Source organism: Struthio camelus, chromosome 5 (assembly GCF_040807025.1).
Source record: "Struthio camelus isolate bStrCam1 chromosome 5, bStrCam1.hap1, whole genome shotgun sequence".
Classification (NCBI taxonomy): domain Eukaryota; kingdom Metazoa; phylum Chordata; class Aves; order Struthioniformes; family Struthionidae; genus Struthio; species Struthio camelus.
Window position 1 is genome coordinate 48,799,084 of NC_090946.1, and position 18,091 is coordinate 48,817,174.

General features: G+C 41.8%; 1 protein-coding gene and 1 long non-coding RNA gene across 7 annotated transcripts in view; one reads left to right on the top strand and one right to left on the bottom strand.

The window, feature by feature from the left end:
- Nucleotides 1-1,617: 1,617 nt before the first annotated feature.
- On the bottom strand, nucleotides 1,618-10,463 carry LOC138067489 (uncharacterized). 2 transcript variants are annotated; one of them, XR_011141545.1, is made up of 4 exons: nucleotides 10,338-10,463; nucleotides 7,226-7,321; nucleotides 5,007-5,099; nucleotides 1,618-4,205 (listed from the first exon to the last, which is right to left on the bottom strand). It is a non-coding gene; the product is annotated as an uncharacterized lncRNA (long non-coding RNA). The 2 variants fall into 2 exon arrangements; XR_011141544.1 differs by lacking the exon at nucleotides 10,338-10,463 and having other exon boundaries at nucleotides 7,226-7,351.
- The window catches only part of RASGRP1 (RAS guanyl releasing protein 1), a 51,462-nt gene continuing 43,351 nt past the window's right edge, over nucleotides 9,981-18,091 (top strand). The window contains exons 1-2 of one of the 5 annotated variants that reach the window (XM_068946307.1): nucleotides 9,981-10,069; nucleotides 13,320-13,489. In XM_068946307.1, the coding sequence (XP_068802408.1) occupies nucleotides 13,417-13,489 (73 nt within the window). In that variant the 5' untranslated portion in view covers nucleotides 9,981-10,069; nucleotides 13,320-13,416. Of the gene's footprint in view, nucleotides 10,070-10,451; nucleotides 10,659-13,319; nucleotides 13,490-18,091 lie in introns of those variants that run through there. The other 4 variants (XM_068946306.1, XM_068946308.1, XM_068946305.1 and 1 more) reach the window with 4 other exon arrangements.

The window sequence follows — 18,091 nt, forward strand, 5'->3', positions numbered from 1 at the left end:
CATTCTTAGTAGCTTTGTTACACTTTTCCTTTCTGTATCTTGAGTCTCACCCTCTCTGGACAGTAGTTATTTCAAGAACACAGATCTTTTTCATCTCATCTTTCAATCTTTATACACATGCATTTTAAGAAAGAAGGTATTGCAGCAGGGTTGGGTTTTGGAGGTGGGGAGAGGAAGGGAAGGAGGTTCATTTTTTGTGCAATTCCCATCAAAATCACTTGGTAAATTGTTATCTACATATAAGCATCCTGATGACCTGAATCAAAACCGAGTAGATATGTTGTCAATTCTGAAGTACCATAACGGAAGGAAAAATATTTTGCTATGGACTACTGCAGGGGACTAGGAGTTATGATGACGCCGCTCTTGACTCATTTACAATAAATACTTTTTATCTTTCCCCAACGCTAGAATGAAATGTACTTTTGGTTTCACTGATACAGAATAGAGATTTCAATTAGTGATATCATTACCTTTCACTGCATATTGCAATGTCATAATAAAACATCTCAAAGACAGCCCTTTGGTGTGCTACTTCTGAAACAGCTGGACCTTAAAAGCATTGTAGGTAAGTCTTCTTTCTAGGCAGATGATCAATGCTTACTGTGTTTTGGCATTCTCCTAAATAGGAAAACATCAAAATCTTTAATCAATAGAAAGGCTGAGATACTACTTGTAGGACTGTGCCTCAAAGCCATACAACTCAAAACGTGCTTCTGCTCAGAAGAACGAGTACCAGCTAGTGGCATTTTCTAACATATCAGACTCACTCTTTTTATATACGCTCAAGATATATGTTTATTGCTCTTCTTACTGGAACAATTAGTTTTAGACCATCGTTGTTTAAATTCTTCCAGATTAAAAACCAAAATCTAGCAAGTTCAGTCTTTTAGCTAAGGACTGAATAGCCAAGAGTGCAAGGCTGTTGTCCATCAGAAGTCTGCATGAAAGTTATCTTGAAAGCAGTACAAAAAACTAATAATAAACCCAGGCACAGTTCTTCAAAATAAATTTTAGACCGCTTGATGACTTTTTACTCCCTTTGAGAGTATAAGGTGAAAATAGAAGAGTGAGAAATTAAGTTATTATGAATTATGAATTATCTAAATTTTCCTGGACATACCCATTTTTTCTTCCTGTAAGGTTTGTCTGAATAGGAAAAAAAGGGGAGCAGAAGGGGAGCAGAATTTGGTCATTTTAGGGGGATTTGTCTCTGCTGAGAATCCCAGTGAGGGCACTACAGACTCAGGAGCTTTGAAAAACACAGTAGGATGCACATGACTTCCTATGCACGCAGATACTGGTGTTCCAGCACATCCTGAGTGTACAGTACCACTGGTGTATGATATACACTAATACATACCATGATGCACTGATGCATATGCCCATATATCTTTGCCACATCTCCTGGACTAAATGTGGAATGTCTAGGCCGGGTTGCAAAGGCATGGACTCAAAATGTAGAGTGTGCTATATGAGTATAGTGGACTATATGAGTATTTTCACAAGCACAAACACATTTATTTTTAGAGTATTCCTAGGCAATCACAGCAAATTGTCAACACAGCTATGAGTCAATAAAATACTTTATCATCACCTTTGTGAAGTACAGTGAGATTGTTCCTCCTATTTCAAATGGGAAACAGAGGTACAAAGGAAAAGTCATAGAAGGTATGGTGTTCAAAATGAGACAACTTGGACTCCTCTCCAAAAAACTCATTAGCATTATTTAGTGCTTTACATAGTCACAATATATGCCTTTAATTTGCACTGGTGAATACTCAGATTTCTGCAATTCAGATAAAAGAATGCACAATCAACATGCAAAACATGAGGAATAAAATCAGTCAAGAGATATGTAGAAAGCTCATCATTACTTCAAAGGTAAGGGATTATAGGGCGGTCCCGCTAAGCTGCACAAGCAGTTTTCAATTATCTTAGCCATCAGACCACACTTGTAAAATCTTCTACAATCCCCCTTCCTTAGTCATTATGTGCCATCTGACTTCTGTAACCAAATCAATCCAAAATAACAACTTTCAACAGTATGCCTCCTTATTTGCCCCTGTTATACATTCAAATTATACTCTAAATGAGGTAGAGGTACTTTAAAAATCTTATTAAAGGCAGTGTTGCCATCCATACAATGAGACAAATGAATCTCCTAATTTTCAATCGCACAGCTTAGCAATCTTTAATAGTCTTCCAGTGGCATCCATACATATAACATGTCTTACTGGTAGCACTGTCATAACCGCAAGACAGGCAAGATAAGACCTGTAGGTAGGAAAAATATCTTTTATTAGACCAACTAGTACGATAGGAAAAGTAGATAGACTTCCGGATGCTGATATTTCTCAACTTTTGACACTGTTTCCCATAATATTCTTGAATTCAATTTGGGACATTAGGGTCTGGATGGGTGGACAACTAGATGGGCAGAAACCTGTTTGAATGGTTGTGCTCAGAGGGTAGTGGTTGACTCTACCTGGAGGCTGGTAATGAGTACCAAAGGGTCTCTCCTGAGACCCATCCTGTTTAACATCTTTATCAACAATCTGGAGGCAAAGACAGAGTGCACTCTTCTCAAGTGTGCAGGTGGTATCAAATTGGGAGGACAAGTCAATATGCTTGAGGGCAGGGCTGCCATCCAGAGAGACCTTGGCAGGCTGGAGGAATGGGCTGAAAGGAACTTTATGGAATGCAGAGTCCTACACCAGGGAAGGAAGAATCCCTTACAATAACTGGCTGGGGAGCAGCTCTACTGAAAAGGACCTGGGGATGCTGGCAGGCAGCAAGCTGCACACAATCCAGCAGTGTGTCTGGCAGCAGAGAAGGCCAGCAGCATCCACAGCAGTATTCAGAGGAGCAGAGCCAGTACATCAAGCAAAGTGATTATCCCCTTGTACTTAGCACTCTTTAGACTGAATCGAGATGCTGCATCCAGTTCTGGGCTCGTCAGCACAAGAAAGACATTGACAAACTGCAGCAAACTCAGTAGAGGGCCAGTAAGACTGTGTGGAGCTGAAGCACTTGCCCTCTGAGAAGAGCCTCATGGAACTGGGCTCGTTCTCCCTGGAGAAGAGACAGCTTCAGGGGAACGTGATGGCCGACTGCCAATACTTCTGTGAAGATTACTGAGAAGAAGGAGCCAGCAGTGCATGCCAGGAGTATAAGAAGCAACAGACAAAAACTGACGCAAGAAAAGATCTGACTGGATATAAGGAACAAACTTTTTTTTTTTTTTTAAATCATGAAAGCAGTCAAGCATTGGAATAGAGAGGCTGTACAGTCTCCAGACTTTGAAGTTTCCAAGACCCAACTAGATAAAGCTCTGAGCAACCAGGTCTAATCTCACAGCTGGCTACGCTTTGAGCAGGACTTTGAACTAGAGATTTCCTAAGGTCCCTTCCAAAGTGATCTATTCTGTGAGTCTGTGCAAAAACTCTCTTCAAGTTTCCTTAGAACCATGTCTTCTTCCAGCTGTACTAGGTGGTCTTATAAAGGATATTACCTTTACCTACAAACTGTGTCTTGCCTATAATTTTTGAGATTAAAAACCACAGACATTCCATCATGTGGCAGCATATTTATACCTACATGGATCATTACTATGACTGGAATCTTTTAATTCATCCCACAGATCTTTGCCACTTGAACTGACAAAATGTCTCACCCTGGCAGTAATGATCAGCCTGAGTGCTCACTAGCAGCAGTGGGGAACTCACAGCTTGCAAATACCTAAGAAGTGCCCTGGCAAAATAAAAAAACAGCAACACCCTCATACTCTGCATTCTACTCTAGCTTACGGAGGGAAGTGTTTGACTGTAGTTCTAGATCCATCTGGTAATTTTGCTAAGCTTTTCTCTTCCTTTTCCTCTTTCACAAATTCTAATCTTGTCTCTTTTCCACCTTGTTGCATGTTGTTTGCTTTAAGTGACAACGCCCAAGAGTTCTTTTACAACTGGGCTGCGTTTACCTTAAACGGGCCTTTTAGTAAGCCTTGGCCCTGTTAAAGGGAGCCACTCACCCACTTACACACAGGCAGGTGCTTCATTAGTTACTTGGATATGAAGAGTTGCTGTCTAGACTGAGAGAACTGGAAAGGACTACTCAGCTCATGGGCAGGGATCCTTGAAGTCACCACACCCTGGGGAAGGTTGCCATCATTCTAGTGACAGCTTGTGTTCCAGTAGATCCAACTCCTAGGAAAGACAAAAGTTTTAAACCAAACCCACGGCACACACTTTGTTTAGGGGTGATTCTAAAAAGCACTAGTCACAGAGAATTATTGAAATTATTAGTTCTAACAGAAAAAAAACTCTACAGAACCTTTAGCAGCTATAAAATGTAAATACCAACGAGACACAAATTTAAGAAGAAGAATAAAATCATTCAGCTATCATAATATAAATCAGTGCTCTTTTACTTGTCATTGCCATGCAGAGTATTTTCAAATAATTCAGTTCTGATCTTCAAACTGTTTGAGACGATCTAAACGCTACATACTCCTGTCCACTTACCTGGGATATTAGTGCACAGACATGTTCAGTTTCATGTCATACAGAAACCTGAAGCAGTATGAAATTTTACTAGGTGAGACTGAGATGATGTGGATAAAAACTCAACCATAGAATAGAATATCTATCTGCCACTTCCTATGAACAATGTGTGCTTGCAAGCCTGAATAAAGCCAAATCCCATTTTAAATAAAACTGACTGGGCTTTATGAACCACTGCAGTTAGTTGCTTACACTATTACCCCAGCAGCATTTTCACATGAAGCTAGGCTCAATTTAGATAATTACTTCTGCTATTTTTAAAGAGCCCAAGAGACATCCTTGAACATGTAGAAGATTTGAAAGACTCTAAGATACCAAACTATATTGCATAGATACCACAGAACTTACATACAGTCGGTACTGTCTACTGGGGCATGGTAATTCTTAATATTTTTCCTACACATTGTCATCAATTTTTTTTCTGCCTGCGCACATACTACCTACTCTTCCAGCGTTCTGCTTCCGTTCAGATGAGTGAAGCGTCATGCCAGTTGACTTTAAGCTTTAACAACAGCAGAAAGCTTCAAAATAAAGAATCTGTATAACAGGAAGAAGGAATTTTCATTAATAGAATGTTAGTGGCTACTTTATCACCAAAACTGATATCGCCACAGATTTTTTATGTAGCATTTTTTCACCTAGAAGACCCAAGAACATGTATGATAACTGTAATGAAACATATATCATTAAGCACAGGCTGGGGGTGTAGCATCCCTTTACAAAATTTTACACAAATTAAGGTCATGTGAAATGACACCTCTTGAAAGTATTTGCTCTGTTGTTCACCTCAGAAAATTTTTAATTGTCTGTACACTGAGTTATCACATCTCTTTGAATCTGCATGAACAATCATTATGTTAATAAACATAGTGTCTTTCTCCACGTTTTTCATGGACAACCGCTGTCCTCCATTGTGCTTAAAGGCATACAGATAAAGGAAAATCAGATACGTATTTGATTCATCTTCTAGCTTCAGATCTAAAAGTAATAATTATCCATACATTTTAAAGGTCTCCCAAGGCAGCCTGGACAGTTAATTCATTTATGTTGACTTTCTCTGCGTAAAGTTCTCAATGCATAAGGCACTGAGGTTAGCAGATGTCGAGAGCACAGCTTTTCTCTCTACTATCAGTCATATATCACTTTTTCTCGGCTGGTAAGAGGTTTAATGCTCCAACAAAACTGCTCCATCGAAGGCTAAAAATAGAATCCAAGCAAAGCAGAAACTCCCGCCACCTTTCAGCCGGAAGCATTGCATCTATCCATCTGTCCTTTGGCTGCAGATGTTTTAGCTGTATTCTTTTGAAGTTATAAGCAAAGCATGGCCATTCTTTTGTATTAGGGTCTCAGCAGAGACACAAGTAATTATCCCAGCCTTAATTATTTTATCTTTTATTAATTGGTCTTCAGTGGCAACAGTCCTGCATGTTTCTTGCACATCTGTGACTTACAGCAAAGCTAGGGTGGGCTCAGGGCTGACTGCCCTGGTCAGTCCTTTGAAAGGTTTAACAGAAGCAGCCTATACCGAAGAAATGTCAGCATAGAGATAGACTAAATAGATAAATCTATTGGTAGCATAGCTACTAACTTTGTGAGACATCTTGCATATAACTTCTAGAAAGACAGGGACCTTAAACAAAACGGGGCAGTGGCTAGTAGGTGCTCTCAATTCCTCCTTTTTTTGCAGAAGCTGCTATCTCACAGTTACCCTATTGACATCCCAAAGCACTCAAACAAGACAAATTCAGTCATCTTCAACCTCACTTGAAGGCCAAGGAATTTTTAAAAAGGAATCCCATTCCTCTTAATTTGCTAGCCACTCCCTGAATCCTACAGTTTCACACTTTCAGATCCTGTTCTTCAATCATGAGGAAGAGTTTTACTGCCTTCCCCTTATAAATGAAAGCTGTAGCTGTCCAGAAGTCACTCCAGAACGTGCATCATCAAAAGAAGATGCTACTACGCTGATACTTATGATAAAGTCACAAAAACTAACACTGCTGTATGTCACACTGCTTTAGAAAAGGAAATATTCCATCCCTGGGCACTATGCTGCATCACGAGAAAAACACTAGGAGAATTACCCTGGTCTAATAACCTCAACAAGATTATCAGTCCAAAACCTTCATTAACACTACACATTTTCTAAAAATAGAAATTTCTGGTGAATTAGTAAAAGCAACCAAAGCCCAGATCATCTTGATTAAAAGTTATGACCCAGGCTTGGAATAATACACTAGAAATACTCTACCAGCTATAACAGAAATCAACACTTAAGCCAGGAAAAGCTCTTGTAACAGCTATAAACTTTCATTGTAACAAGGAAGTACATTCAGACCATGCCTTAAATAGAGCTGCTGTTCCTAGCAGCCACTCATACAGGATAGCCACACCTTTGGTTTATCACAACTCAGAGGAAAGAGGTTTTTTCATGTGCAATTGGTAAGAGACCTTAACTAAAGGGAACTTGTTAAACCCAGTTATTCTGCCTGTAATCCAGTTTGCCTAACATGTTGATCCAACAGTGATTCCTCATAGCTTCCACACGCTGTCTTCTTTTTTCCCATTATGCTAGCTACCTTGTCTCCCTTTCCTGGAATTGCTTCCTATATTAGATTGTCTGGCTTGTCTTTCAAACGTTCTTTACTGGCTCTGCTACTTACTCAGCATATACTCCATTCGTGCCAAGGAACCTTCTCAGTCGTGATCCCACAAGGATATCTAAGAGCGTTCGTAGTCAGGCAGTCATCTCACAATGGCTTTAAATAGATCAAAGTGAAAACCATTGGCAAAACGTGTGGTCATGCTCCTTTGGTTGTGGCAGCACTTGAGCTAATATGAGTGGGCGGTGAAATGAATGAATGAATTGATATGGTGTGGCTGAAAACGTATCACTTTTAGTTGGTTTGTTTTTTTAACCTGGATTAATTCTCATATACAACTGACTGCATGACTGTACAAGCTCTACTAGCGGGCCGATGTGCAAGGCCGACTAGCCTTGCAAAGAGCAGGGATGTGGAGCCAGGAAAGAGAAGAGGGCTTTTTAAATCAGCTTAATGTTGATATGAAACAAGAGCTTAAGAAAATTATTTTTATTCCACTTCAAGGCCAAGCTAGGTTTTGTGGACTCCCACTAATACGCAGGGAGAGAGGCATATCTTGGAGTATAACAGAACTTCAAAGATCCAGGCTGCTCTGAGGAAGTATGCTAGGTCCATTCAGTCAGTTCCGATGGTATATCCAATTTGTGACTGTCTATTGCTATGAGATCTTCCAGGGGTCTTAGCACAACAATATAAAAATATCTAGTCTGTCATGGCTCTCAGGGGAAATATGGCCCACCCCAGCCATCATCTTCCTGGTAACTGTTAGCATGGCTACTTTGGATCGTTAAGTTATATTTTAAAGTAGTCATCTACTGATAGAAGCTCTGAGAAAAGACAAGTATCTTGCTTTTCCACAGAGCCAGTCTCTGATGCAATGAGACGCAGGGCACAATCTCCCATCATCTGAGGACAGAAAACATGTGTGAATCTACTTTACAGTAGTGACCACTTCATTTGAAGAACATTATATTCAGAGATCAGTATGTCAGAGTGCTGCCTGGAGATATAAATTACAGTTGTATTTTTGTAAGAGAGATCATGTATTATAAGATTTGCATGTAGACTAATTTTTGACTACAAAGCTAGAGAGCATTCTTTCTGTCAAAATCATTTATTTGTGTGTGTGTTCATGTATGTGTGTGTACATGCGTGTGTGTATGCACGCTTATGAACTTCTTGAGGAAAACATAGCTAAAGAAAAAGCAAACAGATGGAATGTACTTGTCTGAATTAGAATTACATCCGCATATTGGCTTAACAACGTAATTTCTACAGAATCACAGAATCACAGAATCGTTTAGGTTGGAAGGGACCTCTGGAGATCATCTAGTCCAACCCCCCTGCTCAAGCAGGGTCACCTAGAGCATATTGCCCAGGATCACATCCAGATGGGTTTTGAATATCTCCAGCGAAGGAGACTCCACCACCTCTCTGGGCAACCTGTTCCAATGCTCTGTCACCCTCACAGTGAAGAAGTTTTTTCTCAGGTTCAGATGGAACCTCCTGTGGTTCAGTTTCTGCCCATAAAGAAATTTTATATAATATATTTTATTAATTATTATTTTTTATTATATTTTATTATTAATTTTATATAGTATATTTTATATAATATATAATATATTTTCTGCCCATACAGAAAATATCACGGATCACACGAGCCACGGCCTTGGATTTGTATCAACGTGCTTGTGTTTCATAAATCACAGTGACCTTCCAGCCCTATACTTGAATGAGCTCAATACTGACTCAGAAGAATGTCACCTAATGAATCACTAATGTGACTTCCACATGTATGTAGGGTTTTTTTTTCCCCTTTTATCTGGAGGTCTTCTGCAAAGCAAAAAGTCAGGTTTGCATAGCTCACTTTCCTCAACCAAGCTTCACCTTTGTCTTGGCAGCTCAGAGCTGGGTGATGGGGAGGGTACTGAACCCACATCCCCAGCTTCCTGGGTAAGTATTTTAACCTTACACATAACCCCATACATGTTATAGGTGAATAGCATTATCACTATCCCTTCTGTTTTTTGAGTTTTACAGGAAAGTGTCCAGAACCGTGACTGAGCCTGTCAGTCCCTCACAAGCTGAGATTCCCTGCTTGGTGTGGCCCTGCAGGAGACATACAGGCCTCTTTCACCAACTGCCTGAATTCCAGCCCAGGGTGGCCTGCACCTTGGCGCGACATTGCTCAGAATGGTGCAGTTAATAAGCAGAAACGCAAGTGCTTAGGCAATAGTAAGATTACACTGGAAGCAGTGTAAGGCAGCAGCTAAGCATTAAGTTTTTAAAACAATAATCTTCAACGTAGGTATCTCAGTTTTGTTTCCCTTCTCTATCGGTCATATGTTTATTTCTAGGTACCGATACAACCGAGAGGGAACGGAGGAGCAGGGAGGACAGTATGTTCCTGATGAAGCAGCGGTGGAGTTGAACAACCAGGGCACCTTCCACAAAATTAGGATCTCTTTTATTCTCTTGATGAATATTTGCCTCGGTTTACACGGAAAGGAGCCTGCCCCATCCTTCCGTGTGCCCGTCGCCCTCCTTCACCTCTTAACCGATCTGAACAAAAGCGGAGGTGCGGCGCACGCCTGCGCGGCCCGCCGCCTCACCACAGCCCGCGGCAGGTGGCGGGGCAGGAAGGGGGCACGCGGTGGGGGGGGGGGGGGGTGCGGCGGACGACAGCCCTTCCCTCCCCTCTGCCGGCCGTTGGCGAGCCAGCCAATCAGCACGCGCCTGGCCCCACCCCACCCCACCCGCAGCACGTGCTGTTATGTGGCCGGGCGTTGTTATGCGCGAGCGAGCTGTCCCCCCCCCCCCCCCCCTTTTTTTCGGTTTCTGAGGTGTCTTTGAGCTATGCCGAAACGCAACGCTTCACTTGCCCCTCTGACACATCTTTCCCAGGTGCCACGGAAACGGCTCTCTTTGGCCAACTCAGCGCGGGCCGGGGGGGAGGGCAGAGGACGGGGCAGGCTCGCCGCCGGCCTTGCTGTGGCGGGCTGGCGTGAGACGCGCCTCAGCCCTGGAGGCTTCCAAGGCCCGTGGGGGGCTTTGTCCTGAAAGGGGGGTGGCAGGTGGGGGGACTCTGCTGCAGGGCCGGCGTTGTGCCGTGGAAAATTGTTGCGGCTGCTTTAGACCCAGGCATTGCGAGCAAGAGACCGTGTTTCAATACCTGGTAAATCCGGTGGCTTCAAGAGAAGAGCAGCCCAGTAGCTTAGTACTTCCTTCTGCTGATAAGATCTTCGCCCTCGCTCGTCACGGCTGGCTGCCGCTGCCTCCGCCGCCGCTGCCCCGCTTGAATGTGTTTCAGACTCCTCCTGACGAGAGAGGGGGAGCGGGAGAGCGGCGAGGCGGCAGGAGGCGATGCGCGGAGCCGCCGTGCTCCCCGCGACCTCCTGCAGCCCGCGTAGTCCCGCTCCTCGCAGAGCCGGCCGGGCGGCGGAGCTGAGGCTAGCACCGGCATGGGAACTTTAGGGAAAAGGAAGGAAAATCAGTGAGTTGGGTGCTGCCGTTTTACTCTTTCCCCATCCCGGCTCCCGCGCCCCGGCTGCGCGGCCGCGGCGGCCCCCGGCGGTCGGTTCACCGACCAGCGCCGCTGCGTGGGGTGCGCGGGGCGGTGGGGAGAGGCGCGATGCGCTGCCGCTGCGCTGCCCCGGAGCGGGGCCGGGCTGGCGTGCGGGAGGCTGCGCGGGGCGGCAGAGCCGGAGTGCGAGGCGGTGGGGCCGGGGCCGGCCGGTTTCTTCTCCAGGTGGGACAGAGCGAGAAAGCGGGGCTGGAGGAGGAGACTTTCGTTTCAGCGCAAGTTTGTGCCGAGCAGGCGTGGGGGTTAGCCCGTACGGGCTGAGAAGAGCCTCAGGTTACGGTCAAAGCGCGCAGGGTGGGTGAGAGAGGCGGCTCGGGCCGTGCCAGGCGGCCGCCGCGGCTCCGGTTACCGGCGGCGGCGGGCGGGGAGCGCGGCTGGGGCTGCGCAGCCCGTCGGCCCCCGGCCGGGAGCCGCCACCTGCCCCGCGCTGTCGGCTCCGGAGCCGACGGGCGTTTCTCTGCGGTTTCTTCCCCTCCCCCAAGCAGCGTGCAGTGGAAATCCAGGGCGCTCACCTCGTCCTCATTCTTCCCCCCCCCCCCCCCCCGCCCCCCCAGCATACTTTTTTTTTTTTAAACTTTCTCACATTTTACATGTCGAATAACTGCTGCAAAGGGATCTGCTCTAAGGACCGATTCGTTTGTAACGTGTCACTGGTCGAGTTTTCCCTGTCCAGTGTTGCCAAGTCGGCCAGCGTTATTGTAATATATTTATTGTAATATTTGGTTGTAATATTTTGTGGGGTGTGGACAGTTTTACTTTTGTACGCTGTTCAGTGCTGACTCTGTTTGTTGCCAAGACCTAAAACAGCTTCTGCTGTAACTCTTGCTTTATTCCTCCTGCATTGCTGGGATCCTGTGCCCTGCACTGAAGAGGCTGGGGAGTGAAGTTGAGAGAGGTGTTTAAGCTTGTGAAAAAAGAACTCCAAAAGCTCATTAGGCCCCTTTTCTCTTTATATGAGAACAGAAAGTTGGCTTACAAACCTAAGAGGGAAATGTGGAGAAAGGGAAGAGAAAATTCTTAGCTGTTGTCAAGTTACTGCAGAGGAGATGAGGGATGCTGAGTACCTCTGCAGAATCAGGCCTGTGTTTTGGTGGCTTTGAAATTCTAGAGACCTGGGGACAATGTGTTGTAAGTGACATCATGGCTTTCACAGCATTTAAATGAAATAGAAATTTAAGACAGCTTGAAATTCACTGGGATGAGGTAGGGTGCAGTTTGTCTTCCTTAGGCATGCATATTTCCAACTTCCTCCAGAAATGCCTATGCTGAGGCATTTGTGTCTTTACCTTCTCTATCTGTAATGCACAGTTATGCACTGGATCAGTTTCTAAGTGTTCTTCCCAGGGCTGTTATTTATTAATGGAGTCTTGCATAGTGTTTTGTCAAAGAAAAGCTGTATGAAGGTTTGCATATCTGCACCTGAAACATCTATGCAAAAGTAGTTCCCTTAGCAATTTATAAGAAATGGGATTGCTTTCAAAGGAGCATTTTACCTTCCTGTAAAATTCCATTCCCAACAACTTCAGCTGCATCTGATTTCAGCTTATGCTGTAATCTTTTTTTTTTTCTTAAATATTTTCTTTTAGAGAGGCTGGAGTAAACTTATTTAGGAAGACCACAGAGTGTAAATTTGTCTCTGAAATAGGCCCCAGTTTTATTGAAAGGTTGTTGCCTTGTGTAAACTATGATTACACTCAAGTAAGATTTTGAAGTGGTTCTTGTTAATGTGCAGGTGAAAACATTTCAGTGCCCTTCATACATATGACACTGTGCGTACTTACAGTGTTATATAGAATGGTGATTATGTATGCAGTGAACAGGCTCTAAGGTTATCTGTAAACATAGACACTTTTGACATCTAAGATTTTATAATATAGGCAAAATGCAAGCCTAAAACTGGATACTTGCTTTATTTTAGTCTCTTAAAAGTGTACAGCTTTATTGTTAAAGGCATTAATTCAATCATGTATGCACTTTTAAAGTAACTTAGTAGGAAATAATAGCATACATATAGAATGGATGCAAATTCTCCTACTTCTTTGGTTTTTGTTTTTATAATGAAGTACTCCACTGTAGCGTTGCACTGGTATGTTGGGTATTTACTTTCATTTGAAAAATTACTATTAAAAAGCTAGTCTGCCTTTTCCCAATTGCATAACACTCGATTATAATTAGACATTTTTTTTCTTTTTTAATTCTATGTGGTAGTAGATTATTTTATGACAATACTGCTGCATTACACGTCCTGCATACAGAGTTTGAGGGGGTTTTTATTCCTGTGCTGAAATCTTAATGTAAACATAACTCCCAAGTAAAGAAACGACTTCTGGTAATGCGACAGGTCATTCAAAGAGCTGTGTAACTATGTGCTTTACAATCCACGTTTAGCAGGAAGAAATGTCACTTACTGAGCAGTCTCTTTGGTGTACTTATTAAGTGGGAGGGTTATGTCTTTCACCAGCCTAGCTACAGGGAGCTGATTGCCTTTTAAATTTCTCCTCCTTTCCCATACAGTGAAAATTTGGCACTTGCTTTTCTTGTACTTAATTCACTATTGTGGTTTCTTTTTAGGCAACCTGCCCAAGGATGCAGCACTGCCCCTGAAGCAGCGCTTGAGCTGAAGCAAATCAGTCACTGTCCCAGCCTTTCAAACCTTGCTCAGGTCACAATGGTGCCATTAGGGCACTTAGCCAAAGGGGCCACTTTGGAAGATCTTCTTGAAACCTGCATTCAGTCTTTTGGTGAGTGTCTGGAAGTTTTTAGCATGATATTGTATGAGTATGATTCTGTCCTGGCTACATTTATGTCACTTACTAGTGAAACAGAAAGGCTTAACTGAGGGTTATGTATACTGTAGGTGACAGTGTATGTTTTGTGGGGATGTGGATCTGTTTATGTGGGTAACGTATGCTAAGAGTTTAGAGCAATTACTCTCTTTTTTTTGAGAGAGAGTAAGACATAAACCAAATCATCTCTATTTCAGCTGGGTTTTTTGTTGTTGCCCTAAGTACCAAATTAGCAAACTTTAACAAGTAGTCATTATATTTTCATGTGTGTTAACAATGTGATTTGTCTCACGTTTCAAAATGAGAAGAGATATTTTCAAGCTAGGTGAAATAACATTGGATCGCTTCTTGCTTTATCAGTACAGATGTAAAATTGCCTCTCTGCTAAAGAGAAAGAATCCCAATAAAATTCACAACTGTATACCTCTTTGGGCTTACCAGTTATTCATCTTCTACCAGAAGTGCGGTATATTGGCAAGTGTAATTGTTACCTAAACCCTATGTCTCTAGCCTCTTTTTTCAACGATGCTTTCATTAGTAAGCTTGTTTTTTTTTTTTTTATGTTGTTAAAATATGAGAGTACTGAAGGGCTTCAAGGAAGGAATAAAGGCTAGAGTACCCAAAAGTTCTGAACTTTTTGGTTTTAAGTAATGCGCCTGTTACGGCAGTATCCTTCAATGCTATGAGCTGGTTAATCCCAGGGTATAGCTTGTAATGTCTTACTTGCAGAGTTGTTCTTAGACAAAAATTGTACTTGAGCTCCAACTCATCCTTAAAATAATTAATCTTTTGAGTTAAATTTTAATGCGTAGTGCTGATCTAGAGCTAGTAGCATTTAAATGCTGTGTAATGACTGATGACCCAATGACTGATCTTTGATACTCACTGAAAGCATCTGTTTTTTACTTTTAAACCTCGTAGAACGTACAGAGAAATGCATATCTGAGAAGAGATGATAAAACATACAATTGTCAGTGATATTTTGGTTCTTTTCAGCTTCTTTTCTCCTCCATTTAACTATTGCAAAGAAAATATCCACTGAATTATTCTAAAGCCCTGGTTCCTAACCAACTATTCTTATAAGTTTTGGCTCACTGTGTATGAGACGAGATCTAAAGTACATGCCGGACTTTTATATGGTTTTAGTGTTCTGACTAGCTGACCAATATTAATCTGCATCCCTATTTGTATGTAAATAAAGGGTTACAAATTCAACATTATAAAAATCTAGTAAATAATTGTAGTGATTGGCTTAAAATACTCCTTGGATGGGAGTTTTATTGGCTTCATTTTATTTTAATAATTTTTTTGATACTTAAATGCACATATCAGGCTGTGTTCTCAGATTCCTTTGAGTCCATGGATTATAAGGACTAAAGTGACAAAGAAAAGCAAGGGCACGTGTCCAGTTCAGCTATGTATGCGTGTGAATCTTTCTAATGGGATTCTTAATTAAATTAGAAAATTTACCATAATCCAATGCTGTTAAGTGATAGTTAAGTCTAGCAAGGTGAGTTGCAGTGCATCTGCAACCATGGATTTAAGCTTATTAAGATTTTCTAGAATTATGATTTATATTGTAGAGAGTTTGATTCTTTCACTGGCCAATTCACAGCAGTGTTTATATGTGTACATCTTCTATGACGTTATGCACGTTCTTAAAATATGTTGGAATTTCCCAGTAGAGTATTTAAATGAATTGTAAAGTACAGCTGGTACAACCAGATAACCTACTTAACAAAGTTGCTTAAAGAAGGTTCTTGTAGCTACCAGCAAAAACATTTTGAAAAATACATATATTTCAGTGTGCAAATTAAGGAAGAGGTGGAAAAAAACTTTAATATGGGAGTTTTCGGAATGGAGGGGAGGAAGTGGGGGGGAACCCAAAGTTGCTGAATGATAACAAGTAAACTGAATGATTAAGCAAGTTTTTTCCTTTGCACGGCACTGAAATAGAACTATTACCCTATACTCTAATAGTTCTGTTCAGATTGAGATTGTCTCTCTTTAAGCATGTTGACTTGTATTCTTTTGTATGTTATTCTACATACAAAATCTGTATGTAGTCTCCTATTCTGTAACCCATTCAGTAACCTGAGCAAGTTTTACTTCAGTATTAAAGATGCGGGACCCCCCCCCCCCAGCACAGTGAAGTGCTCCTTGGTATATTCTTTGTTTACTTACTGAAAAAAGCCCTTGATTTATTTGCTGTCTAGGATTAAGTAAAACAGTATGTGCTAGATACAGATGATGATGCATCACATTTCAGAATGTATACTTTGTACTGCCTCATGTTAACACTATACTGCACTTGCTAATATTATTTGTACAGTTATGAATACATATATTTATTGGTACATAAAGTACACAGCTGAATATATTTTTTAGAACTTGCTTATACAAGTTTGGAGAAAACAAATTCTGTGTAAGAAAGGCTATCATTAACAACAATGTGGAAGGGCAAATTGGCAGCCTCCTGCCATATATGAAGAGATTATTGTAAGAGGAAGGTCTTAGAATCAACACAAATTTACAAATGTGAAGAACACAAATAAGTGTAAGTTATTCATCTTGAAGTACGGATAAGGGAAGGAAAAAAAGGAGAAAGGTGTTAAGCTGAAGTAATGAGTGAGAAGGCTAAGCTTTACCACAATGTTCTGAATGAATTCCAGGATGTGTAGAAAGACAACTTCTGTCAAGGTTGCTGAGGTAATCCAAAACCTGGGATAAGAAGGTGGGGAGGAAAGACTGGAGTTTAGGACTAGTGTGAATGCCTGTGGATCTACAACAGTGCTAGATGATGCTAGAGCATGGACAGAGTAACTTGAATTACAGTGGTGCTGTTGTACCCACTGATTCTAAAAGCAGAGAGATAGGAGGCCATTTTGGGGGGCGGGGGGGAGGGGGAGGGTTCTTCAGGGAAGACCAAAAGCTCGTCCAGTGTAGTTAATTTAGACACCTACTTTAGGAGGATTGGAGTGTGCTTTTCCATCTCTCAGATTTGGCCATCTTGAGCTTGAACTGATGAACGATAGGCATCTGCGTTAGAAAGCCAGAATAAAAACAGAGTACGTCATGTGAGATAGTGTAAGGTAATGTGAGGCATATCTGAGAGATGAATGTTACACCAGTGCTTATTCAATTGTACGCTTTGTTAACAAAGATAGGAGATGCCAAAAGTAGAGGTTTCTTGAAGTCCCATAAAGGATTGGGTCGGGATGAGTAAGATGAATCATCCTACAAATGAAATGCTAAAAGCAAAGGCAATAGAAAAATCAAGACGTGAGCTAGGACAAGTTTTCAGGAAAAAGAGTATGACCCATGCTTGAAGTGAAGGGAAGTGTCTTAGAAGGGATTATTGATCCTGCAGTTAGTCCAGCAAAAGATACGTAGAGACTTGAACCAGCTTTCACCAGGGTAAAGAGAAGAGATAAGATAACATAGGACAGTGATTCACAATGCGTTCTGTGTGGCTTGTCCGACCCCATTACAAGTAGCTACAGGATGCTGCTACTGCTGTGGTCTGGATTGACAAGGAGAGCTGCAGAGAGCAAATATAGACATCACATTTGATTGCCTTAGAAAAGAAAGGTAAGTATGACATATCAGTGGAGCTGACAATGGCTTTTTAAAGATGAAAAAGTGATTTTATGGAAAGAAGGAGGAGTCATAATAGGGCAGTGGAGAAAAAGAGAAATCAAACAGGGAAGGAGACCACATGGGTAGGAAGAGCATGGCTTAGGGTTCTGAGATGACTGGAAAGACTAGAGAGTGCAAAGAGTATAGAAGGATTCAATTCAGTGGAACCTCTCCGCTAGAGAGATTGAATTTTGAACACAAAGGTCATGAAGAATTAAAGGTGGGTGTTCAATTGGCAACAACATGGCTGGAGCTGTGAATTCAAGGAAGCAAAGAATTAATACGACATCTAGGAGGGAGAGAATGTATTCTGCGGGAAATCCTCATTAGTGACTGTGCTTCTGGAGTAGAGTTACATGTAGAGCAGTGACTTTAGAATAAACCCCCTGCATCCATGCACAATATAAAATTAGTACAAAATAATGTACTTCAATACTGTTCTGTGAAAGTGGATACAGCTTAGTCTCCTACATCGTTGCTAGTTGTAAAGATACTTGCTCATCAGCTTTGTTGTTGAAACCAAAGGCAGAATAAGGTCTAGCTTGCTATTCCTCAGCCATATTGACGATGTGATGTTGACCGTTCAAGAAGACACAGGAAGCATACGCTCAGTATGACAGCTCAGCTTTTTGCTAGTTCTTAAAATAATCTCTTTGTGAGACTGAATAAATGCATATTAACATACATTTAGTCCAGAAAGTATTATAGATCAGATGGGAGAAATATTTCTCCCGTATTCACTTCACTGTATAATTCTATCTTAATTTGTTTACTGTATATGTTCTAAATATGGAAATGAAATAAGAAGTTCAAAACACTCTTTACCCAAAGCTATTCTCAAGCTACTAGGAGCTTAGTGTTTTGACTATTCATTAGACGATCCGTTTCTATTCTAGCAGATGTTTTTTCTATTTGTAT